This window comes from Patella vulgata, chromosome 9, assembly GCF_932274485.2.
Source record: "Patella vulgata chromosome 9, xgPatVulg1.2, whole genome shotgun sequence".
In the NCBI taxonomy this organism is placed as follows: Eukaryota; Metazoa; Mollusca; class Gastropoda; family Patellidae; genus Patella; species Patella vulgata.
The window spans coordinates 30,190,426-30,216,449 of NC_065887.2; the positions used below are offsets into that span (position 1 = coordinate 30,190,426).

The 26,024-nt window shown below is 35.5% G+C and overlaps 1 protein-coding gene across 2 annotated transcripts; it reads right to left on the minus strand.

Moving 5' to 3' along the window:
• Positions 1–142: 142 nt before the first annotated feature.
• On the minus strand, positions 143–23,849 carry LOC126831652 (beta-1,3-galactosyltransferase 1). Of its 2 annotated transcripts, none has more exons than XM_050562266.1 (2): positions 23,755–23,849; positions 143–2,568 (listed from the first exon to the last, which is right to left on the minus strand). In XM_050562266.1, exon 2 carries the CDS (start codon positions 2,444–2,446, stop codon positions 1,355–1,357), a length of 1,092 nt encoding a protein of 363 aa, XP_050418223.1. In that variant the 5' UTR covers positions 2,447–2,568; positions 23,755–23,849; the 3' UTR covers positions 143–1,354. The 2 variants fall into 2 exon arrangements, with proteins under 2 accessions (XP_050418223.1, XP_050418218.2); XM_050562261.2 differs by lacking the exon at positions 23,755–23,849 and adding an exon at positions 23,506–23,612.
• Between the last annotated feature and the right edge of the window lie 2,175 nt (positions 23,850–26,024).

Below are 26,024 nucleotides of genomic sequence, written 5' to 3' on the forward strand. Positions count from 1 at the left end.
CAGCCAACACTGATCACCAAAAAATATATATTTAATATTATGTAAACTTGCTGAGTTAGGATGGAACACTTGGGAAACTAAAATAAGTTATGTTTACATTATTTGTCGAATTTTTAAGACTGTCAGATGTCAATACCAAAGACTGGTTCGAGATAATTAGTAATTCTGAAAATATTGAACGGCTATAAGAATTACAAATCTAAGTTGTGCAAAGAAAATTAAATATCTAAGTTCCTAAGAAGGTGAAAATAAAAATATCCTTATCCACAGGAGCAAATTTGTTTAAGAGATAATTAGCAAAACATCCGAAATGCGTGTCCTGTCCCAGATGCAAATGAAGACTTGTGTCCTATAGTAATTGTTTGTAAATAATATCATGAACTACGCGCTATGTAATTTGGTGATATATTTGGACTAAAAACATATTCAAACTTATTTATTTATCAAAGGTTTGCTTCTAATTCTTTTATTTATTTATTTTAATAAAAAAACAAAAACAAAACAATATTTTATTCAGGATATCTGAATGGGACAGGCCAATGTAAAACCCCTCTCCCTAAATGATATATATACATAATATTAATGCAAAGGGGTGTATATACAAAGTTAAAATGGCAAGCACATACACATTATATAGATTATAGTTAAATATATAAATATAGACAAGCATTACATACATATTTTGTTAATAAACAACATTAGAGAAACCAGCCAGTTATACATATAATTGAAAATAAAATACCATTTGATCGAGATTAAAATCTGTTTGACATATCAATAAACTTATGGACTTGATTAAAAATAACACTGTTTTAAAACTAGTTAACATCAGAAGAAACCAGCCAGAACTCAACCGGGATACTGGAGTATACCTACCACACGCATATGATTCGTTGATCTCGGGAACAGTTCCTGAGATCAACGAATCAGGGCAGAGGGTATTTAACTATGACAGTGTCCAGTCCTTCAGCTTAGACGAAAAACCGAGGCCCACTTGTACACATTGGTGTACGTAAAAGAACCCCTGGCAGTTGGAATTCGAGATAAGCGTAGGTCGTTCCGCCGTTGTCCGGGCAAAATGTCCCTCATAGCACACTGTATGCCCGTCTTGATTGGCCCAGAAAAGTAGGACGCTAAATCGGATTTCATACCTTCATTTATTGTTAGGATGGTGTATTCAAGAATGGATTACTCGAATTTATTGATGAATCCATATTTTAAATTCAAATTAGTACGATAAGAACAATTCCTGTGAGCATTTATTTCTTACAAAAGTTGTCAGTGCGAAGTTGCATAATAGATATAGGTTTTAATATAATTCCTTTTAAAAAATGATTTTTTTTAAAATATATTATTAACACACCGCTGCCCAAGCAGATGTTAAAATATTTGGAGGGACTTGATGACAAGTTCTGGTGTCATCTGATTTCATAGCACATAAATTGTTCTTCGACCAACCTTTCAGAAATCCTGAAAACCGTATCAATTTATAGTTCAACTTTTTAATACACAGAGCCACATACACATCTTCCAGATGAAAGAAAGGTACGTTTTTCGATACTTCGTAGACTTTTTGGGCAACATTGGCGCTTAAAACATATCCGGTCCCGGAACAAAAACCTGGATAGGAATTGGACGGATAACTCGTAAAAGAGGCGTACCATTTTGATGATTTACTTCGAATTGGACCAGCGGATGCGTGGCACGCACCACCAACTGCTGCGGTAAGTTTGTTGCCTTCCTTTTGTAACAGTTTCAGAAGGGAAGGCATGTTGAGCCAAATATCATCGTCAATTTTTAAAACATATTTTGTGTGATTACAGAATTTGGTGACGTATTTAAATCCCATCATTGTCTTGTAAGTTAAATTCTGATAGGAATCGTGAAAATCCTCCATTAATATGTCATTAAAAATGGTCGCCTCCTCCGCAACTTTCTTATTCAATTCATCGTTTGAGGATTTACCCAACATAAATAGATAACGAACGTTTGAGGTATTGTTACCTGCAAATGACATCCATGTTTTACGAATCGCATTTCGCTGTTCAGAATTTGAATGAATGGTAAAAATAAACCCAAACAGCTCCACTGAGTTATTTCCCTTAACGTTACACACGGCTTCGTTTGATATCATATATTTAAAATTGTGTTGAAAACAACCCGTGCAGTTATTAGGCCTGGGTGTTGGTGTGGGTGCCACTGCCATCGCGGTCTTTGATGTTATATTGTAGTTGAGCATAACCTTTTTATCACTAATTATGGGTGAATTACTCATCAAATATATGTACATACTACTCGAGGTAGGCATCTCTATTTTTTTCATAATTTCTTTGTATGCATAGATATATCTCATAGATCCCAGAAGATTCAATATTACAAACACAGTTATGAAACTGACAATTACGAAGTAAGTCTTAAGTTGAAAGAATGAATCCATTAACGCCATTATGGTGGTGCGCCTACACTTATCAAACCACTTGTTCTTTGATCACAGTAGCACTATTAGTATTACACAATTCAGATTTTTCAGCCCAGAAATATTTCCTTCAACCGATTCCGTTGTTATTTCTGAAAAAAAAAAAAAAAAGCAGTTGATAATATGTTAATATAGTTCCTTTCTATACGTTCATATTACATTTCCATATATGACCGCTTGAAACATTAATTTGTTCGAAATTACTAAATTAATGTCAGAGATCAAGAATCAAGATTGACTGAGGATTGTTTTGATGTCTATTTAGTTTGATTATTCATAACAGACTATATCACTGGTGGTTCGAGACCAAAATATTCTCAATTAACCAGTCCACTGCCTCTGGGGGGTTGGATGGCGGAATGGTTAGCACGTGCGCGCTGTATCATAAGGTCTGTTATTGAGTCAACTGGCGTGGTTTCGATTCCCCGGTTGTACATGACAAGGAGTAGGGTCGCCTGTCCAACCTCACCTCGTGGGTTTTCTCCGAGTCCTGCGGTTTCCTTCTGCTGCTAAAGACCCAAACACGCAAGCGAATTATTGAAATAAATTGAAACATGTGTTAGTCCCGAAATTACCTAGATTGTGTCGAGTGGACGTTAAACCCCATCTCTCTCTCTCTCTCTCTCTCTCTCTCTCTCTAGAAAACGGACGGTGACACAATCCTGTGTCTCGGTAGGATTTCCACGTTGTGTACTTTTCTACTCAATAATAAATTAACTTTGGAACACTCTGTGGTTATAACTATGTTTATATATCTTTATAACATCCATAATGTCTCTCTAGGAACCCCGTATGATATCTGTATCCAAGCCTCTAAGCCGAGGAGACTGTAAGAACCTCCTTCTGAGAATACTAAATGATGCCCGAAGCAAATATAATCGCGCTCTTTAAAATTAATATAAAATGTTTATGGCGGACCGTTACCATATTTAGATAAGTGTTTCATTTGGGCATCCGTTTTCGTCAACCTTGTTTTATACAATTGGACTAATCTCTGCACCAGATTGCTGGGCAACAGTAACACACTTCCAGAAACGGATAGTGGCAGACCTGTCAGTGAGTCAATTTAAGAAAGTTGTAGAATAATGCAGCGTACCTAATTAGTCTATATCCGCCGTCCCCCATTTGTTTAACGCTTCAAATATATTAAACAGAGCACCTTTCATAGAACTGAAATAACCCCTACAGATAGTATATAACAATAACCTTCAAACCCAGTCTCGTGTTTTAATAATAGATCCGGCGTTGTTCCCCCTTGCCAGTGGTGCAGGACAGAGGGCATGGCAAGGACAGCTGTCTAGTAGTTTGGATGGGACGAAAAACCGAAGTGCACATTGGCGTGCACGTAAAAGATCCCTTGAAAGTTGGAATTCGATATAAGAGTAGGCCGTAGTGCCGCTGTCTGGGCAAAATTTCCCCCATAGCACACTGCATGGCGTGTGTCCTTCATCATTAGCCCAGTCAGAGGAGAACAGTAGGACGTTAAACCTCATTTACAGAGGTGTGAGGAGCGAAAACAGTGGGTTATAAAGATTCAAGTTTTAATGAAATTATTAGAAATGATAGAACAATCCTAGAACTATTCCTATAAATTGGGAACAAATCAAGAAACGTCCTGACAACCTAATATTATAATCCCCTAAACACTAATCCAGTGAGTACTAACATTAATCATAACAATCTTATCCAGTTCACCCTAAACTCGATCAAAGTTAACAAACAAATAAGAACTTTAGAATAAAACAGAAAATAATAAATTAAAAAGGCGGTCGCAAATGAAGCGTCAGTTTTAACAACTTCCTTGGGATTAATTAACGACAATTTTATCTGATTATATTGTTGAACATTCAATTGATGTATGTAGAATAACTGAAACGTGCACATAATGACATTTCGGATTCATCGACAATCGCAGCTTTAGTAACCGATGGATATTCTGTACAACATTGACACACAGATTCACGTGGAGGAGGTTTAGCACTTATATTTAAGTTCGCCCGTCATGAACGTTTTGGATTGTTCCTTACAGCATTTTGGATTGTTCCCTACAGTTTCTTTTCAAGGAAATTTTATCGCACTATTATTTAGGAGGATTTTAATTTTCATGTTGATGACTCCAATGACTCAATCGCGGTTGATCTTTGTGAAATGTTGAATAACAAATCTCTCACACGCTTCTTCTTCAACTCATAATTGTGGACATATTCTCGATCTTGTCTTAACTAATCCATGTGCCTGCTTATATAAGAGACTCAGAGGAAAACTATATTTCCTTATTAATGGTGCCCAAATGTCGAATAAGCTACAAAGAACAATCAGTTCAATTTGTTGAGAAACCATGGACCTTATTATAATAAGGTTCACGAAGAAACCAACTCAGTATCACTATAAACTTGCTGAAATTTTGGACTCATTTTTGCCTCATAAAACGAGAACCAATGTGAATAAATTAATTGAAGACGGTAAAATTAAATTTTACTCTGATAAAATAGAAAATGTTGACAGACACAGCAGACAAAACGACCTATAAAGTTGTGAATACATTTTTGGATCATAATTCTGAATAGACTATTCTCCCGGACAATGATAAAGACATCGAACTTGCGAATTTATTCTCGAATTACTTTCAAATAAAAATACAGAAAATAAAAACTGAACTTGATGTTTTAAATAAAACAATTGACTTTAATACTCATGCGTTTGATAAGTTAGACAATTATGTTCATTTAGAAAATGTTCACTTCGTTAGTGAATCTTGTTTTAAACCCAATTATATCTTCTGTTCCCAAATCTTGTTCGTTAGATCCTGTTCCGACTCCTGTTCTTGAGGACCGTTTAGACGAAGTTATTCCCGTTTTTACCAATATTATTAATTCCTGCATGTCATATTCTACCACTCCCAACGTTTTCGAACAAGACGTTACCCCTTTAATGAAAAATTCTACAGCAAAAATGACGTCTATCTATACGACTTTGTTTTCAAAGCAATAGGCCTACACACAGGTCACAATTATATGGAATAAAATTACTGTTTATTACTGAACGTGTCGTAATAAATAGTAATTCCATAGAATTACCACCTGTGTATTTCCAGTCCAATTACTTAATACCATTGAAAACAATTAACATTCAATGAATGTGACACAACGAGTTATGATTCTTGGTTACATTAACGTTTGAAACCAGTGATGTATAAATGTTATATATAGGCATAGATTTGTAATATAAACTTCTATTTATAACTCTATGTATATAGCTCATTGTTTGAGACTTTGCTCCATAGAAGTGTATATGTTACAGTCAATCTGTGTAATCAGTCATTTCGTGTAATGACTAAACGAATCAGTCATTTCGCGAAGAGCCTGTGAGCACAAGGCAATACGTGTAATGACTGAAAATTCCAGACATTACACGAAATGGCTAAAATTCCTACCTTCTTTTTACACTTAATGCCTGATTGCAGATTTTGCAAATCAGGCAATATGTGTAACACATAAAATTACAACATAAACTTTAAAAAAACCCATTTAATATTGGTTTTTAGTTTTTATTTCGCTTTTCTTGGCATTGGGTCTGTAGAATGGTTGTTTTTATTGGAATTTAATGAACTTATAGGGTTAAATCCTGCCCTTCTAATAACCTGTTTTTAGTTTAATGGATGGTACCAGATGAATGATGTGATTTCCATCTGAAGGAATCACTATAGCATCCGGAGTAAATAATACTCACTGATTTAATTACCCGGCCTCTAGGGGACCATTAATGATTGGTAAAGTCTTTGTTCAAATGGTGTTTGTATTTAAGTGAAAGTATGTTAATTCTTTATGCATGTATCAACAATTATTTTCACTGACAATATTAATTAAATTTAATCTTCTTTCAGGGTGTTGTGGGGTTGTGTATCTAAAAACTTGATAAAATCATTGTCAATACTTCAAAACAAGTTATCCATTAATCATTGTGTTTAATTTCTGAAAGAGTTGTCTATTTCATTATGGATGTTGTCATTATATCATTTCTTTTTTCAATATTTTCCCGCCATTTTCATTTCATTTTCTGATTCGTCTTGATTTTAGACGGTTTGCTCGATTTGTCTGGAACTGGAAGTCAATCATATTACAGCAATGCCAGTGTCAGTCATTTCTTTTTATTTTTCATATTTTTATATAACCCATGACATGTGACAGGAAGTGGCCGTAAACATGAAAGCTTTCATATCTGCCTGGCCGATCTAGTTATACATGTTTTTGTTCTGTCAGCATTTTTTGAATATAGGATGGGTCTGGGGTGTATTTTTCAAACATAACATATATGCATGGTTTAAGTATCTTTTAAATATAGTTTTTAAAAATGTATCATATTTGAGATACTGCAGTACGGTGATGTTGAGAAACTCATCTAAAAGCGTGCCACCCAAGATGAGGATCCAGTATATTATGTCAGTATAGAAGACACATATGATGTGGTCAAGCGAGCTCACATGGTGGACGTGATCGAATGGCCAAAGAGGTCAACAAAAAGTATGCTAACATCACTAGGGAGGCTCTTGAAATTTTCAAGTCGTACTGCCAGGAATGTCAGAAGAAACGCAAGCGCCCAAGGACCAAGGGTGTGGTGGTACGTCCCATTCTAACAAAAGAATTCGCCTCGCGTGCACAAATTCATCTGATTGATATGCAGTCCATGGCCCAAAATTCATTCAAGTGGATCATGGTCTATCAAGACCACTTGACCAAATTTGTTATTCTACGAGCATCTCAAAACGTGCTGCTGGGGTTGCCCATCATTTACTGGATACTTTTCGTCTTCTAGGATGCCCCATTGATCCTCCAGAGCGACGATGGAAGTGAATTTACAGCCGAGGTTATCTCTGAACTGAAGCTGGTGCAGCCCAGACTGGTCATGGTTCATGGTAAACCTCGACACCCTCAAAGTCAAGGGTCTGTGGAAAGGGCAAATGGTGACATAAAGGATATGCTTGTTGCTTGGATGGAAGATAATAACACAAATGATTGGTCTGTGGGCATAAAATTTGTACAATTCCAGAAAAATTCCAGTCTGCATTCTGGAATCAAACGATCACCATATGCCGCTATGTTTGGATGTGAAGCTAAAGTTGGCTTAACATCATCATCTTTGCCAACCGAGGTTATTGAACGGATGAAAAGTGAGGATGATTTATTGTTCGCATTTTCCAGTCTGCAAGACTCAACCACCAGTCTGGAACCGTCACACACTATCAGTCAGGATCCGACGCAAACTACCAGCCAGGAACTGTCACAAGCTACCAGTCAGGATCCGACGCAAACTACCAGCCAGGAACTGTGACAAGCTACCAGTCCAGAACCGACACTAACTACCAGTCAGGAAACTACACAAACTACCTGTCTGGATTTTGACTTTGAACCTCCAGCTAGCCCAATTGAACAGGGGAATGGTCCCTCCGATTTACTCAATGCCCGATTGCAAAACATCCTATGCGAAAGAAATGGTGCTCAGATGATACAAGCTCAGCGTATGGTCAAGAGGAGTTGAGTGGAACTAGCCACTGGCCAAGTGGGAGACAACGAAGCTGTACCTATCCCTCTAGTGGATAGGGGTCGTGGTGATCCACGTAATATTCTAGGAATAATTATCGACCGCGATGAGAATAATATGTACACCATTTGTGTGAAAGCAGGAATTCTAAAAGGGAAGTTTTCACGCAATCAGTTTGATTTGTGTCCCCAAAAGTTACTTAATGAATCTGATGTAGACCTTACAAAGACGGTAACACTTCGTCAGGCTGTACATAAAGAATCCAGCTGCAGTGGACAGGGGTGTGTCCGGTGCAATTGTGCAGGTTCCAAGAGATGCGGGACGAATAGATGCAAATGCTTCAAAATGAAAATCAAATGCTCCAGCAGCTGTCATAGCAGCCTGTTCTGCAAAAACAAGTGACTTGAGTGATGAACCAGTTGGGATTTTTTTTAAAAAGTAATTTGACAGTAAGACTTTTGTGATGAAATTAATATTTCATTTCAACGAATTAATATTTCATTTCAGTAAATTAATATTTTGTTTAAAAGAATTAATATTTCGTTATAATTAATATTCTGCAATGTATGATTTAACGTTGGATGTGAAGTCAATAAATGTTTTACAGTGAATTTTTGTGGTTTGACAGTACTTCAGTCATTTCGCGTAATGTCTACCCATGATGTTTAGCCATTTCGTGTAATGTCTGGAATTTTTAGTCATTACACGTATTGCCTTGTGCTCACAGGCTCTTCGCGAAATGACTGATTCGTTTAGTCATTACACGAAATGACTGATTACACAGATTGACTGTAACATATACACCTCCATGCTTTGCTCCAATCTCCCAAACAGGGTTGTCTAGCTGCAATTTTTAGCCGAGATAATTCTTATCTACGGCTGTAATTGATACACTATTCGACGCTTTACGCAAGTAAAATTAAGTTCAGTTGCAAAATTTTCAACACATATCATCATAGTTTGCATGGAAATAAGTGATTATGTTACAAATAGTGAAGAGTGGAACACAGAAATCTTAATTTTATCATACCGAACAGTTTTTCTGTATTTTTGAGTGATATAATATCATGTGATTCTGGTACGGCGGTCATTTCAACTGAACAAAAATTTCGCATAGCAGTTGGGTTAAATCAAATCATATAATTATACAGTAAGGTTTCACCTTTATTTCAATGAGAATTGGTTTATTATATTATGTTAAGCTATGTGCAGTACAGTTTGGGGTCAGTGTAGGCCTAATTGGAAATTAAGGGAGTTATAGGCTAGTAACTTTTTTGTAGTGTCGCCTGTCCAACCGCGTGGGTTTTCTCCGGGTCCTTCGGTTTCCCCCCACTGCTAAAGACCCCTACGCGCAAGCGAATTATTGAAATAAAATTAAACCATATGTTAGTCCCGAAATGACCTAGTTTGTGTCGAGTGGACGTTGAAAAACATTTCTTCTCTCTCTCGCTCTCTCTCTCTCTCTCTCTCTAGGCCTAATGACGATAAATTTAACGCTTGAATGCATGCGCAGTCCTCATTTTTTAAACACGAGAGATGAAACTAAACAATTCAAAATATCAGTGACATTTATCATTTACAATTCTCAGCTGATTTTTATAAATGGACTAGACAATAGTTAAAGGAGCTAAATCGCTAATATTTGGGACCTAGAAATTGACACAAATGGGTCGCAACGCATATAATAATGTAATATGAATGTATATAAACTTATTTACATTCAATCGTTTCCTGTTTTACTCGAATTTCAAGTAAGTTATGTAATTGATACACTATTCGACGCTTTACGCAAGTAAAATTAAGTTCAGTTGCAAAATTTTCAACACATATCATCATAGTTTGCATGGAAATAAGTGATTATGTTACAAATAGTGAAGAGTGGAACACAGAAATCTTAATTTTATCATACCGAACAGTTTTTCTGTATTTTTGAGTGATATAATATCATGTGATTCTGGTACGGCGGTCATTTCAACTGAACAAAAATTTCGCATAGCAGTTGGGTTAAATCAAATCATATAATTATACAGTAAGGTTTCACCTTTATTTCAATGAGAATTGGTTTATTATATTATGTTAAGCTATGTGCAGTACAGTTTGGGGTCAGTGTAGGCCTAATTGGAAATTAAGGGAGTTATAGGCTAGTAACTTTTTTGTAGTGTCGCCTGTCCAACCGCGTGGGTTTTCTCCGGGTCCTTCGGTTTCCCCCCACTGCTAAAGACCCCTACGCGCAAGCGAATTATTGAAATAAAATTAAACCATATGTTAGTCCCGAAATGACCTAGTTTGTGTCGAGTGGACGTTGAAAAACATTTCTTCTCTCTCTCGCTCTCTCTCTCTCTCTCTCTCTAGGCCTAATGACGATAAATTTAACGCTTGAATGCATGCGCAGTCCTCATTTTTTAAACACGAGAGATGAAACTAAACAATTCAAAATATCAGTGACATTTATCATTTACAATTCTCAGCTGATTTTTATAAATGGACTAGACAATAGTTAAAGGAGCTAAATCGCTAATATTTGGGACCTAGAAATTGACACAAATGGGTCGCAACGCATATAATAATGTAATATGAATGTATATAAACTTATTTACATTCAATCGTTTCCTGTTTTACTCGAATTTCAAGTAAGTTATGTTCGGCGAAATACGCCAGAAGGGTCAATCGAATGGCAATGTCTAGCGTCTAGTTATTCCAGTCTACACCGATAGTATTTATTGCGCATGCTCTCCATATAAGAATATTGCCTTACCGTTTGACATGACTTGTGGAATATGTATAGCCTTGTTCTTCGAGTACCTTATTACTACCAATGTTTATTTTGTCTTAAATATTGGATATCAGAAGCCCATCTTTTCACGATGTGATAACAACACCAATGTTGATTTAAATTGACAAATAATTCGTGTTTTCAATGTCGAAGACTTTGGATGATACTGAGTTAGATCGAGTCTTAGCTACTTTAAAACATTCTAATAACGGAGAAATTGGCGGTTGACCATATACACGCAAAAAGCATTACCGTACTTATATTGTAGACGGTAAATATTATTTGCAATAATCCTATTATGTTTCCAATAATTATCACAGACAAATAAAAAAAATACACAACCAAAACAGAGCACACGTCACACGCCCTAAAAAGATTAAATTCGAGTGTTGTGACCGGTACTTTAATTTTATTTTAATCAGACAAGTCCGGTTAATCAAGATTACGCAGAAACATTTCGTTCAGTTAATTGCCGGTCTCAATTATTTTGTGCGTATTTAGAGCTACCAACAATTTTTAACTTCTAAACTTACTAAGGCGGCAACTAACCGCTGGATTTTAAGGTTAAATAAAAGTAAATTTCAGTCTTGCGGTGTCACTAAGTTGCCACGAGAGTGGGTTTAAAAGATATGGGGGGGGGGGGCACGGTGGCTAAGTGGGTAAGAAGACGCTGACTCACTAGCCTGGTAGCGTGTTCGATCCCAGCATTCGACGTGGTTTCCCCTTGTCATTGGTGCAGGACGGAGGGCCTGGCCAGATCGGCTGTCTAGTCGTTCGGATGAGACGAAAAACCACGGTTTCGTGTATACATTGGCGTGCACGTAAAAGATCCCTTGGCAGTTGAAATTTGATGTAAGAGTAGGCAATAGTGCCACTGCCCGGGCAAAATTTTCCTTAGAGCGCACGGTATGGCGTATGCACGTCTTCATTAGCCCTGTCGGAGCAGCACAGTAGGACCTTAAACCCCATTTCATTTCAAAGATAGAATAAGAACGAAACTACATGAGGTGACTATTGAATTCACTGCCTTACAATATTATAAACGTTAGCTCCTTAACCCTTTCGGGCCCAAGTCGTTAAGTTTTAAAATAATTTCTTGTTTTATGATATTTTATAGATGATTTGGGTTTGGTTAGGGTATCCACAAAATTATTTCTAAGTTTTACAAATTTTGCTGAAGCGGGTACAGGGGCAATTATTTTCAATATGAAAAAGACAAAAAAGTTTAAATTATTCTTGAAATCTGTATTTTCATCATAACTGTGTGCTTGACGTATTTTAAGATTTCTTATGTTGGGGGGTGCGTAGCTCTAATACGTCGAAGCACACAGCGCTCTCACAATAATTGTTATTCAAGAAGCTTTAATCTATAAGAAACATAAGTACTAATTTTTTGACGTCGATCTGGGTTTATTAACGAATGAACATAATTGTTCGTATTTCGTCTCTTATATTTATACCCAGTCGCTATCGCCAACTTAATATCTTAATAATAATTACACTAGAATTATTTGAACATATACATGATAAGGGTTAACCATATAATACAAAATGTGATATAAATTAACATATTTACGTTACTGAGACGTAACTCAAATATAGGTACATACTAAATCAATGACTAGGATGCATGTTAAGTAATATTAAATTATTTTAAGATTGTTGTGTAGAAAAGGTAAATAGATAAGACAGTGCGTCCAGATTAGAACGATCAAGGTTCTGAGTAAAGATTAACTTATCCACTTTAAAGCAATTAATCAATGAAGATAAGTAAATACATGTATATCAAAATATGTACTATAACAGACCCATAAAGGTGTACAATCTACTTGACGGGACTGGTACATCCCACCGAAATAAAATATGACAGCAATTGGCTCTTTGCACCGTAAAGGGACAAAACATAGCAGTCAACATGTTGAAAATAAAAATATATTTATATTTGTTATTATTTTGTTATTGTTCCTTATTGATGCATGGGATGTGAGACAGAAAATACAATATAGAATACCTGCATGAAAATTACATATTGTTTTTTCTCAAAAAACAATTGGAAACCCTCATAATTTGGATGGAGCCAAACTCTCGAAAAATAGTAGCCATTGGATAAGGCTTCAGACTTCCAGCAACAATTTAGTGTATGTTTGAATTATCTTGATAAAATTGTTTAATAATGATTAAGTGTTGAATTAGGACAACACCACGGTCTCTAGCCACTGTAAAAATAACAATATCTTTCCTTCAGTTTTCTCATATTTTTTTCACATTTTCCATCCGAGACGACAACGTAACGCTCGACATTTTGTAAAGTGTCTAAGCGTTGATATTTTACAATAAGTGCACTCACATTGGTAAAATCTGGTAGAATTAGGCATAAAGTATGTCTTATACCGATCTTGGGAATCATTTTCATGTTATTTTTGCACCAAAAAAAAAATGTCGAACGTCACTTACAGTTCATTCCATCCGCAAACACATAACGTTGACTTCGGATGAAATGCATTCCAAATTTTTTCGTAACTTCTCACAAGGAACGGTTTTTCGCGAAAACGGAAGCGAATAAGATCGCCATTGGGGAGAATAAAGCAAACAAAAAAGCGACATCGGTAAATCTATCAATTCCTCATGTTTTCACATTCCACCCGTTTCGCAAAATAGTAACGCTCGATTTTTGAAGCTGGCGCACCTGTCCTGTTCAGAATGTAAACATCCGGGTTCCTGGTTCCGTCCAAATCGAAGCTCACGGACGATGTCTGCTATTCTGCTATTTCGCTCTATATCACGTTTACACATCTAATCTACGTGGAATTTGTTTCCATTTCAATCATTAGAATTTATCATAACGTTATTTTCCATCCATCATATTTTTATAACGTTATTTTATATCCATTACATTTTTGATAACGTTATTTTCCATCCAGTTATTGATAACGTTACTACATTTCCATCCAATATAACGAAAAAATCCAGCATTTATTTTGATGAAAGCTTGGCAACAGGTTTTTTTATTATTTGTTTGTTTAATACCTAATTCATAGATTGAATAAAAATTATTGTAAATAATTAAATCAAGAAATTAAAATTGTAGAGATATAACAGTTGTTATTTTCCATCCGAGTTATGCCAATTGATAATTCATCTATAATTTTAAAAGTAATGGGAATAAACAGTGCATTCAAAGTTATTATAAGTAATGGGAATAAACAGTGCATTCAAAGTTATTATAAGGTGGAAATAACATTCCATTATGGTCGAACAGTCATTTCTAAACCTTAAATGGTCATTATTTATCATGCAATATCTGTGGTTCTTTTTTTAAATCTCTGGGTACTGTTACGTAAACACTCATATGAAGGAGCAAACCCGCTAAGCTATCCCAATATATGAATTTTAAATTCATAAAATGGTCCCTTTGTATGAATCAAAATAGATAAATGACCTATTATTACATTTCTTTTAATTATCCTGTTGGGAGTAATAATATTGTACAAGTGCAATTCTTGTGTATTCTGGAATCTCTGTTGTTGATGAAATGAAGACAAGACTGTTGATGGCTGTTAATATTTCTCTATATTCTTTTGGTAAACAGTAATCAACAAATTTCACAACAGACAATTAATATAGCAATTATTGGTTCAATGCTTAATAGTAAATAAGCTCCAATGTGGATATTGGAATTGACATAAACTTATGTCTCCAAATATCCAAATATCGCAAGCTTTTTCCAAATTCTGTCATTTGGGTCTATATATCCCCATGCATCGCCTAGGGCATTAATCCTATAAATCTACAAACAATATACCCTGGTAATTAAACGCTATAGCCCGTAGACGTTAATTATGATTTATAAGCTCAATTTAAAGTTTAAAACAAAGAATACTGGAGACAGGTGATTAATGAAATATATAAGACAATATGAAGTAGATATAAATGGTGGGTAATTAAGGTGGATTAAGATCCATTAAAATATAATTTACTTAATTAAGTAATACTGTGCGGATTAGCACGACGTATTAAACATTTACTATTGAGTCCAAATTCACCCTACTATAATACTCCCAGATTTTAAAAAAATATTCGTCCCGAATATTAATCGGCAACATATAAAAGCAGTGATGAAAAAATTAGACGTTACCCATACTATTAGGAACACGCCTTGAACGATTGCCTTACAGGTAAATTATGCATATAAACGGAATACTAAATATTTTGAATAAATGATTATACAATGTTTGTAATAAAACATAAAAATAAATACAAGTAAAACATAGAAATAAAAACAAGTAAAACATAGAAATAAAACAAGAAGTAGAAATCGCTTATCTTAAAATGAGAGAACAACATCAGTTGAATGGTGTAATGTACTGTTTTGGAGAATCGAATGTGAACTGTACTTATATACCCTAAATTGTTTATTTGGTTGGTAACCTATAAACAATTGGGGTTTTAATCCAAGTCTAATTATTTTTACAGCATTCGAGTCTCTGAACAATACATAATTATCCAATTATGTTGTGATCTTACCGGGAAAAGATGGGCTTATGATATTAAATATAATTTAAGACAAAATAAACATTTTACCATTGGTACACGAATCGTGTACTATAATGCGTTTCAGTGCCAACCAGGGACTCGAAGAACGTGGCTAGACATATTCCACAAGTCATGTTAAACGTTGACGGCATATTCTTATCTGGAGAGCATGCGCAATAAATACTATCGGTGTAGACTGGAATAACCAGACGCTAGAGATTGCCATTCAATTGAGACTTCTGGCGTATTTGGCCGAACATAACGGATTAGAAATTATAGTAAAAACAGAAACGATTGAATGTAAATCAGTAAATCATGACTTCCACGATTATAGAGACATGAGTATGAATTTTTTGAACTTTGTAATTTCGTATAATTTTGAATCTGATGTAACGTTTATCATTCTAAGCGACCAATATTAGCTGGGTTTTTATTTTGACGCGTCACAGCCGACATGCACGCGCGATGACGTCACGCTTCTGCTAAATTTCGGAGTCCTTTCTTTTGACGTTTTTAAGCTGGTTGGAACAACAGATGAGATAGGTATGTTAACATCAGTGTTTTCTTTATGTTTAACCCATTATGTTTGATACAATTTAATGAGATTTGAGTGATTAGATATGATTTGGTTAATGATAAAAGTTGTCTACATTTTCACTGATTGGTGTAATTCCGTCACACTAAATATGATATTATTTTCTCAAAATGTTAACATTGGGCATATCTTTATGTGGGAACACATGTCAGTATTGAAGTATGTTCTAAAATTTCTCTCATCACAAATAGAACTCCCAAATTTATGTGCGACGAATTAGCCTACATTTTCCCATCGTGGCCGAATTACATGTTTATTTCGTGACGAAATTACATACCTTTTTCGAACTTCAAGCATTTAGTAAGTCTTCCATAATTTTATTTAGGCGTAATTCAAATTTCATTCCATTATATAGATTCATATAATCATTCAGATATAGCCAAAACTGCTGCAGAGAGACAGCAGGTGAAAAGAAAAATTGAAGTCAGATTGGGTGGATTATGCAACTCATAATGTTGATAGGGAACGAAAGAAAAATGTCAGATTTGCCATGGCAAGACGAGATCCAATCCGCGCATTAGAAGCAACGTTTTTTTTTACAACTTGCATGATCACCTACCGAAATGAGAAGCTTTCTTAGGCCATTGCAAGCAATAACTACAAGAACGCAGTTGCTGCTTTTCTATCATTAAAAGGTTTTGTATATGGAAAGATGGAATAGGTGGAAATGTCAAGCGTATCGTCTACAGACTGATTATGGCCAGAGCATCGGTGGTACAGTACGATGCACAAACCTTTACTGAAGCAGTTAAATTGTCCAAGACGTAAAGTATCAGATAAATATCCTTACAATGACTGGTGCTGATATTCTTCAAAGATGAAATGTACTTGATTACCTATTCACTGAACTTTAAACATTTCCAGGTACGATTTATACACACCATATGGATCAGTTGAATTGGCGTTTTACACCTGTAATCCGGAATCTAAGAAAGTATAATGCCAAGTACATCGGTGAAACACGCAGTGTTACAGACACGAAAAATAGGACCCCCACCGCCCTTGGTGATCAGTTATATTCAGCGTAACGAAATTTCTGCACTGTAATTCCATCACAATGTGAAAGGTAATTACGCCACGCATGTTTTGCGCAACGAAGCGCAATGTGATGATTTGTTTTTATATTTTTTTTTTTTTTTTTAATATTCGAAAATTCCCGGTATAAAATGTCTTGATTCGCAGATTTAATGAAACACACATAGTTTTCATTTGGGTAATGTCAAAGTGGGTAATTCACATAATGCTATAGACCTTATTTCATAAAATGCATCTGATGTAAAGAATCCAACTGGATTTTTGATCATTCCTCAGATTATACCCCCCCCCCCCCCTCCATTGGAATATACTATTACTGTATTATTTCCTCACTGTACGTTTAAGACTGCACAATAAGGGGTACCATGTAATTCCGTCACGGTGGGATCCATGACATATACATATTACATTATTATATGCGTTACGATCCATTTGTGTCAATTTCTAGGTCCCAAATATTAGCGATATTTATCTCTTTTAAATGCATTTAAAGCTCACAAAAAACTTTCCTGTTTACAAAGGCGTTTTCCTTTGATCAATAGTGAAAACTTAAAAAGGCGCAATAGAAACCTCTGGTTTAGTATATCGCGCTATATAAACAGAGGGTTATTTTACTATGATATTATTTTTGAATAGAATAATGACCGACTATTAGATAAAATGGCTGGAACGTTGAACTTGCTCATGAAAGCACAGGCGCCTGTAACATGGAAAAAATTTCAAAACTAACATTAAGCTAAGTATAATGTCTAAAGGCTGTAAGGTCCATGTTCGTTTATCGAGATTATCAAATAACTGGTCTGATTCCGATTTCTAACCCCGTGGCAAATAACTCGTCGGAAACCGATTCTCTTTCAGTAGATATAATACCAAGGTGAGAAACGGGTTGAAATATAAAAATTGGGATAAAAGTTCACTACTCTAGATTCTGTCAACCAGTGGCAATACTCACTAATTTTCGCTAGGTTTTTAATCGAGTCTACGTGGACAATACATTATACTTAGTCATAGTTTAATGTTATTTTTGAAATTGTACGAAAAATCGCGCTTTTAGCTTGTGGTCCCTCTATAGGTCACATTTTTTCATCCGATTAAAAACCGTGTTAGTATATCACCGTTACATCCTGATGATGGTTGAGCTCGAATTTTGTGAAAATCGGACCAAAACTGCCGGACAAAATGGCCGCCCTTTGTACGTAAATAGTGTAAAATATTGTATATCAAGGTTGTGGACCCTCTAGAGAGCTTAATTTTCATCCGATTTTGATGAAACATGGATAGCATGTTTATATCCCAAATATCTTGGTTCCTGTCGATATTCGCGCATATCGGATCGTAACTTCCTGAATTATTGTCCCTGATTGTACGAAAAATCGCGTTTTTAGCTTGTGGACCCTATAGAGGTCACAATTTTCATCCGATTGAAAAAAAAAAAACCTTTTGAATATATTACCGTTACACCCGAAGGATGGTTGAGTTCGAATTTCGTAAAAATGGGATCGAAACTGACGGACAAAATGACCGCTTCTCGTTCGCAAATAGTGTCAAAATATTTTGTATCAGGGTTGTGTACCTTCTCATCTGATTTTGATGAAACGCATGTTTATAACCCAAAGATCATGGTTCCTTTCGATACTTGCGCATATCGGATCGTAACTTCCTGAATTCTGGCCCCTGATTGTACGAAAAATCGCGTGTTTAGCTTGTGGTCCCTCTAGAGATCACAATTATTATCCGATTTCAAATTCCATTTGATTATATCACCGTTACACCGTAATGATGGTTGAGTTCGAATTTCGTGAAAATCGGACCAAAACTGCCGGACAAAAAGGCCGCCCCTTGTACGCAAATAGTGTAAAAAAAATATGGTATATCAATGTTGTGGACCCTCCAGAAGTCACAGTTTTGATCCGATTTTGATGAAACTTGAAATATATCTTTATAACCCAAAGATTATAGTCCCTGTCAATATTCGCACATATCGGATCGTAACTTCCTGAATTATGGTCCTTGATTGCACGAAAAATCGCTTTTTGTTTTAGCTTGTTCTCTATCTATCTCTTGCAAAATGTGGGCGTATCCTGCCTGGCAGCCGCTGGTTAACTATTATAACGAGAACTGTCAACTCTTTATCTAATCTAATCTCCCATAATGCCCTTTTTAACTATTTTATTGACGAATCATCAATACTTGCCCTGCGTCAGGGCTATGGTGTTACCATTTCCAAAGGTTCCTCGTATGCTTCGGGTCTTCCATTTTGTCCTATCCCTGTCTGCAGCCAAAACCAATGCAATGATCATAGCGGGAACGACTTCATCATTCACTGCGAAACTTTAAAACGTTCACTGTGATGACCGCATATGAAATTGTCCTATTATTTTTCAATACTATTGATATCGTGTATGACTCTTAATAATTGCGTGCATGCTATTCGATTCTTATATAATTTTTAAAATTCAACCCTGTACAGAATACCGTGTCTCTTACGATGACCGTCCGCACAATGAAAATGTCCTACGGAGATTGATAATATACAGCTTTAATAACATGCAAATATATATTTTTCAGTAGGCCTATTTATCAAAGCCGTTTGCTCTATTTTTTAATATTATTTTATATGCTTAGTTTTGTTCGAATAATTAAAGAAACTTGACGAAAGGGCGAAACTTAGCATTCAAGATTACATTAGCTTTTTTCAGAAAGTATTCTAAAAAATCTTTTCAAATTTAAACACTGTCTGTTTTGACAGGTCGTTTTCACGAAAAGGGCTCTATCTGACCTTTGATCCCCGACCTATAGTAGGTTTTGTTTTGTAATGTAGGATGAACATTTCTTGGTGTACTCGGTGTCTGCTCAAAATAATTATTTCATTACCTGCATATCATAGGCTGATGATGTACATGTAGACATGTACCGATGTACCGATACGGTAAAAGTACTTGATAAACGATATTGGTGCAAAAAGAATTATCAATTGCTGTTTGAACTAGCTTCTTTTTATTTTAAACCCTCTTTTTATGCGACTGTAATATTGCTAGGGATATTTGGTCTGCATTCAAAAACGTTAGCGTTAAGACTATCTATTACAATTTAAACAACCCCTTTGATTCCTTATTTTTTATCAGATTTATATAATCAAAAGCTTTATTGGCCATTTGCAAGCCTCTTTTCCGTTTACTTGTTAGGCTACCGATAACCTACGGTCGTTGAGCCATTTTATTATGTCAATACCCCTTGAGTGGTTGTTATATTGATTAAATAATCCAATGATGTTGGTGGGGTTGGTTTTTTTACAATTTATAATTATATATAGTAACTCCCTTTCAATTCGTTGCTATGCGGAACAACATAAAATGGATTTTGTTGTGGCTATAGCCATGGATACACTATTGAAATTTCCGCTCACGTGAAAGAGAATTCTTCGATTATTTTATATTTTCATAATAGACGCACGAGATTCTAAATGTTCGGTAAACAACCCAAGGATATGGAAGGGGATCGACGCCACATTAAAAGACATGTAAACACGAGTAGAAGTTACTATGTCAGCATATGAAAGTGTTGTTTTGATGATTTTTCCATGTTCGATTTTACAAAATAGAAAAGTATTGTCCACTAACGAAAAAACACATGTACAAATGCGCCTTGTAACGTTTGTATTTTCTACATCTGATCTTTCAACTGTTGTAATTTCTACTAGTGCATAATCGACATATGTAACTTCGACATCGGTATTTTCTTCCAATGTAATTTCTCCACATGTCACATCCATCAAGGCGTGGTTCCGATTTTAGCCGAAGCTTGCGTCATAAAAACAAAACCTCCCTTCAAGTAGTCTCGGTCATCCAGACAATATGGCTCCTCCGCGATAGCTCCCTCGACTAACGGGCTTGGATGACCGAGGCTACCCTTCGAGGAAAGTCATTCCTACTACCAGAAAGTTGCATGGGGAGCATCAATAATTTTTAACGGAAGTTAACACTAACATATTGTTTTATGCTAAATTTTAATACAACTTTTAATAGTTTGCTTTCTTTGTTATTTTTATGTGTCTTGAATTCACCATTTCTGGTGTTCATGTCGTTAACATAATTTTGAATGCATAGTTATAGGTTCTTTATTCGAAACTATAACTATGCATTCAAAATTATGTTAACGACATGAACACCAGAAATGGTGAATTCAAGACACATAAAAATAACAAAGAAAGCAAACTATTAAAAGTTGTATTAAAATTTAGCATAAAACAATATAATTTTGAATGCATAGCCTCGGTCATCCAAGCCCGTTAAAAATTATTGATGCTCCCCATGCAACTTTCTGGTAGTAGGAATGACTTTCCTCGAAGGGTAGCCTCGGTCATCCAAGCCCGTTAGTCGAGGGAGCTATCGCGGAGGAGCCATATTGTCTGGATGACCGAGACTACTTGAAGGGAGGTTTTGTTTTTATGACGCAAGCTTCGGCTAAAATCGGAACCACGCCTTGATGGATGTGACATGTGGAGAAATTACATTGGAAGAAAATACCGATGTCGAAGTTACATATGTCGATTATGCACTAGTAGAAATTACAACAGTTGAAAGATCAGATGTAGAAAATACAAACGTTACAAGGCGCATTTGTACATGTGTTTTTTCGTTAGTGGACAATACTTTTCTATTTTGTAAAATCGAACATGGAAAAATCATCAAAACAACACTTTGACATAGTAACTTCTACTCGTGTTTACATGTCTTTTAATGTGGCGTCGATCCCCTTCCATACAAGGAAGGACAATAAATTATTATTGTACACATTGTCAGGTTATAGCACGTTGAGATTTGCCGCTTTGTCTTTGGTCGTAAATTTAAAACACCTTTAGTATGGCGATATAGGAAGCCGTCATCGGAATTTTCAAATTAATCGATTAATAATATATACCCTTTGAACCAGTAACTGGGCTACAAGCGCCACTCATCTTCTTGTTCTTGGGGACGACTCAATATTTTGAGCTGAAATTTTGAGACAAGGCAAATACACCACTCCTCTATATTTTGGCGCTTAAAGATACGTTATGTAAAATTTAGATAAAGAGGTAGCCATCCTTGCTATAATAGTTCAAAAATAGATAATGTAAAATGAATAATTTGAAAATTTCATTCAAATTACTCTATTGCGAGAAAAGATATTAGCCTTTAAAAGTTTGACAAGACGTATGCAATAATTTCAATCACCGTACTGGTTGTTCGAAGCTAAGTCTCGCTCCTCCATTTTTAACTTAAATTAAAATATGGCTGAACTGTTCTAATCTATATAATATCGGAGAAATCCGATGCCATCGAGAGTTGATTATGGTCTGGATAAGGTAATTAATGTCTAATAAATAATTTAGATAACATTTATTTCTGAGACTTTGTTAAAATCGGGATAGTCCCTTTAAGATTCATGACATCGACAATATTATTTTTGACCCAGATCAAAGATGTGAAGCCATTTTAATGTCTGGGGTATCTCCTTTAACCTTTCTGCTTAAAGGAGCTAAATCGCTAATATTTGGGATCTAGAAATTGACACAAATGGGTCGGAACGCATATAATAATGTAATATGAATGTTTTATAAACTGATTTACATTCAATCATTTCTGTTTTTACTGTAATTTCTAATCAGTTATGTTCGGCGAAATACGCCAGAAGTCTCAATTGAAGATGTTATTCCAGTCTAAACCGATGGTATTTATTGCGCATGCTCTCCAGATAAGAATATAGTCTAAACCGATGGTATTTATTGGGCATGCTCTCCAGATAAGAATATAGCGTCACCATTTGACATGACCCTGTGGAATATGTCTAGCCTCGTTCTTTGAGTCCCTTGTTCCAAATGGCACTGAAACGCATTATGGTACACGATTCGTGTACCAATGGTAAAATGTTTATTTTGTCTTGAATATTGGATATCAGAAGCCCATCTTTTCCCTGTAAGATCATAAGACCAATGTTGATTTGAATTGACAAATAATTCGTGTTTTCAATGTCGAAGATTTTTGATGATATTGAGTTAGAGACTTAGCTACTTTAATCATTTTTTATTGTGTAATATTCAGTCTTAAGAGACCCGATATTGATTAAAGTTCTCAAAAACATCTTACAAGTTAAAGAAATACCTTTATCCCCAGTAATAGGACTACATACAAATAATACCGTATTCAAAAATAAAACAGACTAATGTCGAAAACCCCAGCTCTTATCTGCAAACAGTAATAGATTTGTCACCATCTTAATGCGACTTGTATATTGACAGTTAAAATACATATATAAGTTTGTAGTATAATTTGAACGATGTACCTGAATAGTGAAATGAGTGGAAACCCCCCAAAATAGGTAGTCTTCCTTGCCTACAGTAAATAATTTTAATCAAAACGTAAGCCGAATAGAAAACTGAAATGTAAAAAGATAAATCAACCTTCAAGGATACAGGTAAAAAAAAACAAAAAAAAAAACATCTCGATTTGCATATTTGTCTGAAAATTATTGGTTTGGTTCGCCATTTTCTCCGAAGTAAATCCAAATATTGCTTACCTTTTACATGTATATAATTCCTAAAATGTAAGATACAGTTCCAACCGAACATCCACAAATGACAAAGCGCGCACTGTTGAATGTTTACATTGTTGTCAGGGCAGAAGTGGAGTGAAATCTATACGGCAATTTTATTCCCTACAGGTTTATATTGAAAATTCGTTAACATATTAATTTTGCATGAAATAACCTTAAAGGAAATTGTTCCATTTGTAGAATCAATATTGATTAAACGTAATTATATTATACCTGTAGAATATACCTGTTCACGTATCCACCATATATGTATATATTACTGCAGTTGGTTACATATGAGTTGCCTTTGTAGCTGCACATTCGCCTACTTAATAATTTTATTATTATCCGGGCGCGTGCAATATGTAAGTTATATAACACTTCTCAGAGTTGTCAATACTAGTGTTGTGCATTGCAAATTAAGTCAACGGTGTCATTGAATATAACTACATGTATGCCAACAATATCGACTAGGGATGCCTGACTGTGCCATCGCCTGCTTGGTCCATGTGCCAAACAGGCGATGGCACAGCCAGACGTTCTTAGTCGAAAGTGTTGTCATAGTTATATTCAATATTTAGTGTAACTTTACCTTCACCTGCAATTCCCCAAATATACTAAGCAGCAAAAGAAACGTCAGATTGGTATGTTACTCTGAATAGACGCATTGCATAAAACATGCCATTCATAGCAGACCACCCATGGCAGCACTTGTAAGGTCGCTACAAAGAACCCGACAGACTCTGCGACCAAAAGATCCCACTGACGTGTCGTCAAGCGTAAGTACTCATGCAATTAAATACCCATGTATATAAGAATTTATTAACATGTAATTAAATGTACAATTTTATTTATTTATTAACATGTAATTAAATGTGCTTTTTTATTTATTTTTTGTTTTAGCTTGACGAAGATTTCATCGATCATAGTGCACCGGGATTTTATCAAAAAAGAGTAAAAGTTGGGGAAAGGCGCCATCACATTTTTTGTACTGATAGACAGATGCAACTACTCGCACGCGCAAAAACTTGGTATATGGATGCAACTTTTCGGGTGGTGAACAAGCCATGGTCACAGCTGTTTTCCATCCACGCCTTCATTAAGACTGCAGGAGAGACCACCCGACAGTTACCATTGGTGTTTTGTGTAATGTCGGGTAAAAGCCAAGACGACTATTATAAGATAAATAGCACTTACTGATTGAATTACTATTAATAGTAAAAAAGGACTATTATTTGGGACCTTGAAATTGTCACAAATGGGTCGCACTAACAGCGACATTTGTTTCAGGCATATTTGTTTCATCGGTGACACGTCTGGTGTCATGTGAATGCAACGACAACAGCCTGGTTGATTGATTTGTTGATTGGAGTTCAGATGTCTACATTAAAATCGACCACTTTCAGGTTGCCGTATTCACGGCCAGGCAAGACCGACTTGAAATTTCTAGAAATTTTTCTGGGGGAGACAGGCCCCAACAACTCCCCAGACGGTGCGTTTCACGACTTTGGCGCAAGACGGTGACCTTGAAGAGACGTGGAAAACCATTTAATAGACATAGTAAAAGTCATATCTTACGAGATTATCGCTGGTCTTGTCAGAAAATGCTATTTTATATATGACCAGTTTGTGTTTGAAAAATTTAAAAAGAAATTATTTATTCTCCCACCATTAAAGCACACTAATTACGAAATATCGCTCTCAGAAACTTCATGGTTTCTTTTGCAATTTGTTTGGGGTAAGACGTTATATAAATAATATCAATCTGTCTACCACAAAAATTTAACAGATACAAATGCATGTTATTCCACAGGTAGACAGACAGGGCCTCCTTTGAAGGGACTCAGTGAAGGGAACGCGGTTGGTTTAGAGTTTGTCTGACCCCTTTGAATATTTGCGTCTCATCTCCAATGAAAACAATCATGTTGCTCTCATGCTGTTTTCAACCAGAATCAAACATATATCGTACCCGAGATTTGTTAGCATGTTCCACACAACCCAACATTTATCGGCACCGGGATTAAGGGTGTATATCTTTGTTTCTAACGCTTATTGGGAATACGCCACGGAAACTACAATAAAAACTTATTTACAAAAACATTCTAAAGAGTGAAAACTGACATATTTCAAGCTTTACTGTATTTAAAGAAATAATTTAAATCAGCCGGCTGAAACCCCGTCTCCGCTATTTGTTCAGTCATTCTTTAAGTATAGTGCCAGTTTCCACCGACAATGATATTGCAAACAAGTGTCCAATCTATAAAAGCATACATTCCTACAAAATGTTTCTTTAGTCAAGTGAAACAATAAATTCATAACTATGCGAGGGTGTGGTGAGTAAATTCGTGGTAACAAGTCTGAAAAGGCTAATGTGACATAGAACAAGGTCACCTTGATGTTGACAAATACGTAAGACGATATGAACATCAACTAAAAAGATATGTAATGTGATTCAGCTACAAGGTGATATATGCATATTAGCAGCATAGATAATTAAAACTTCT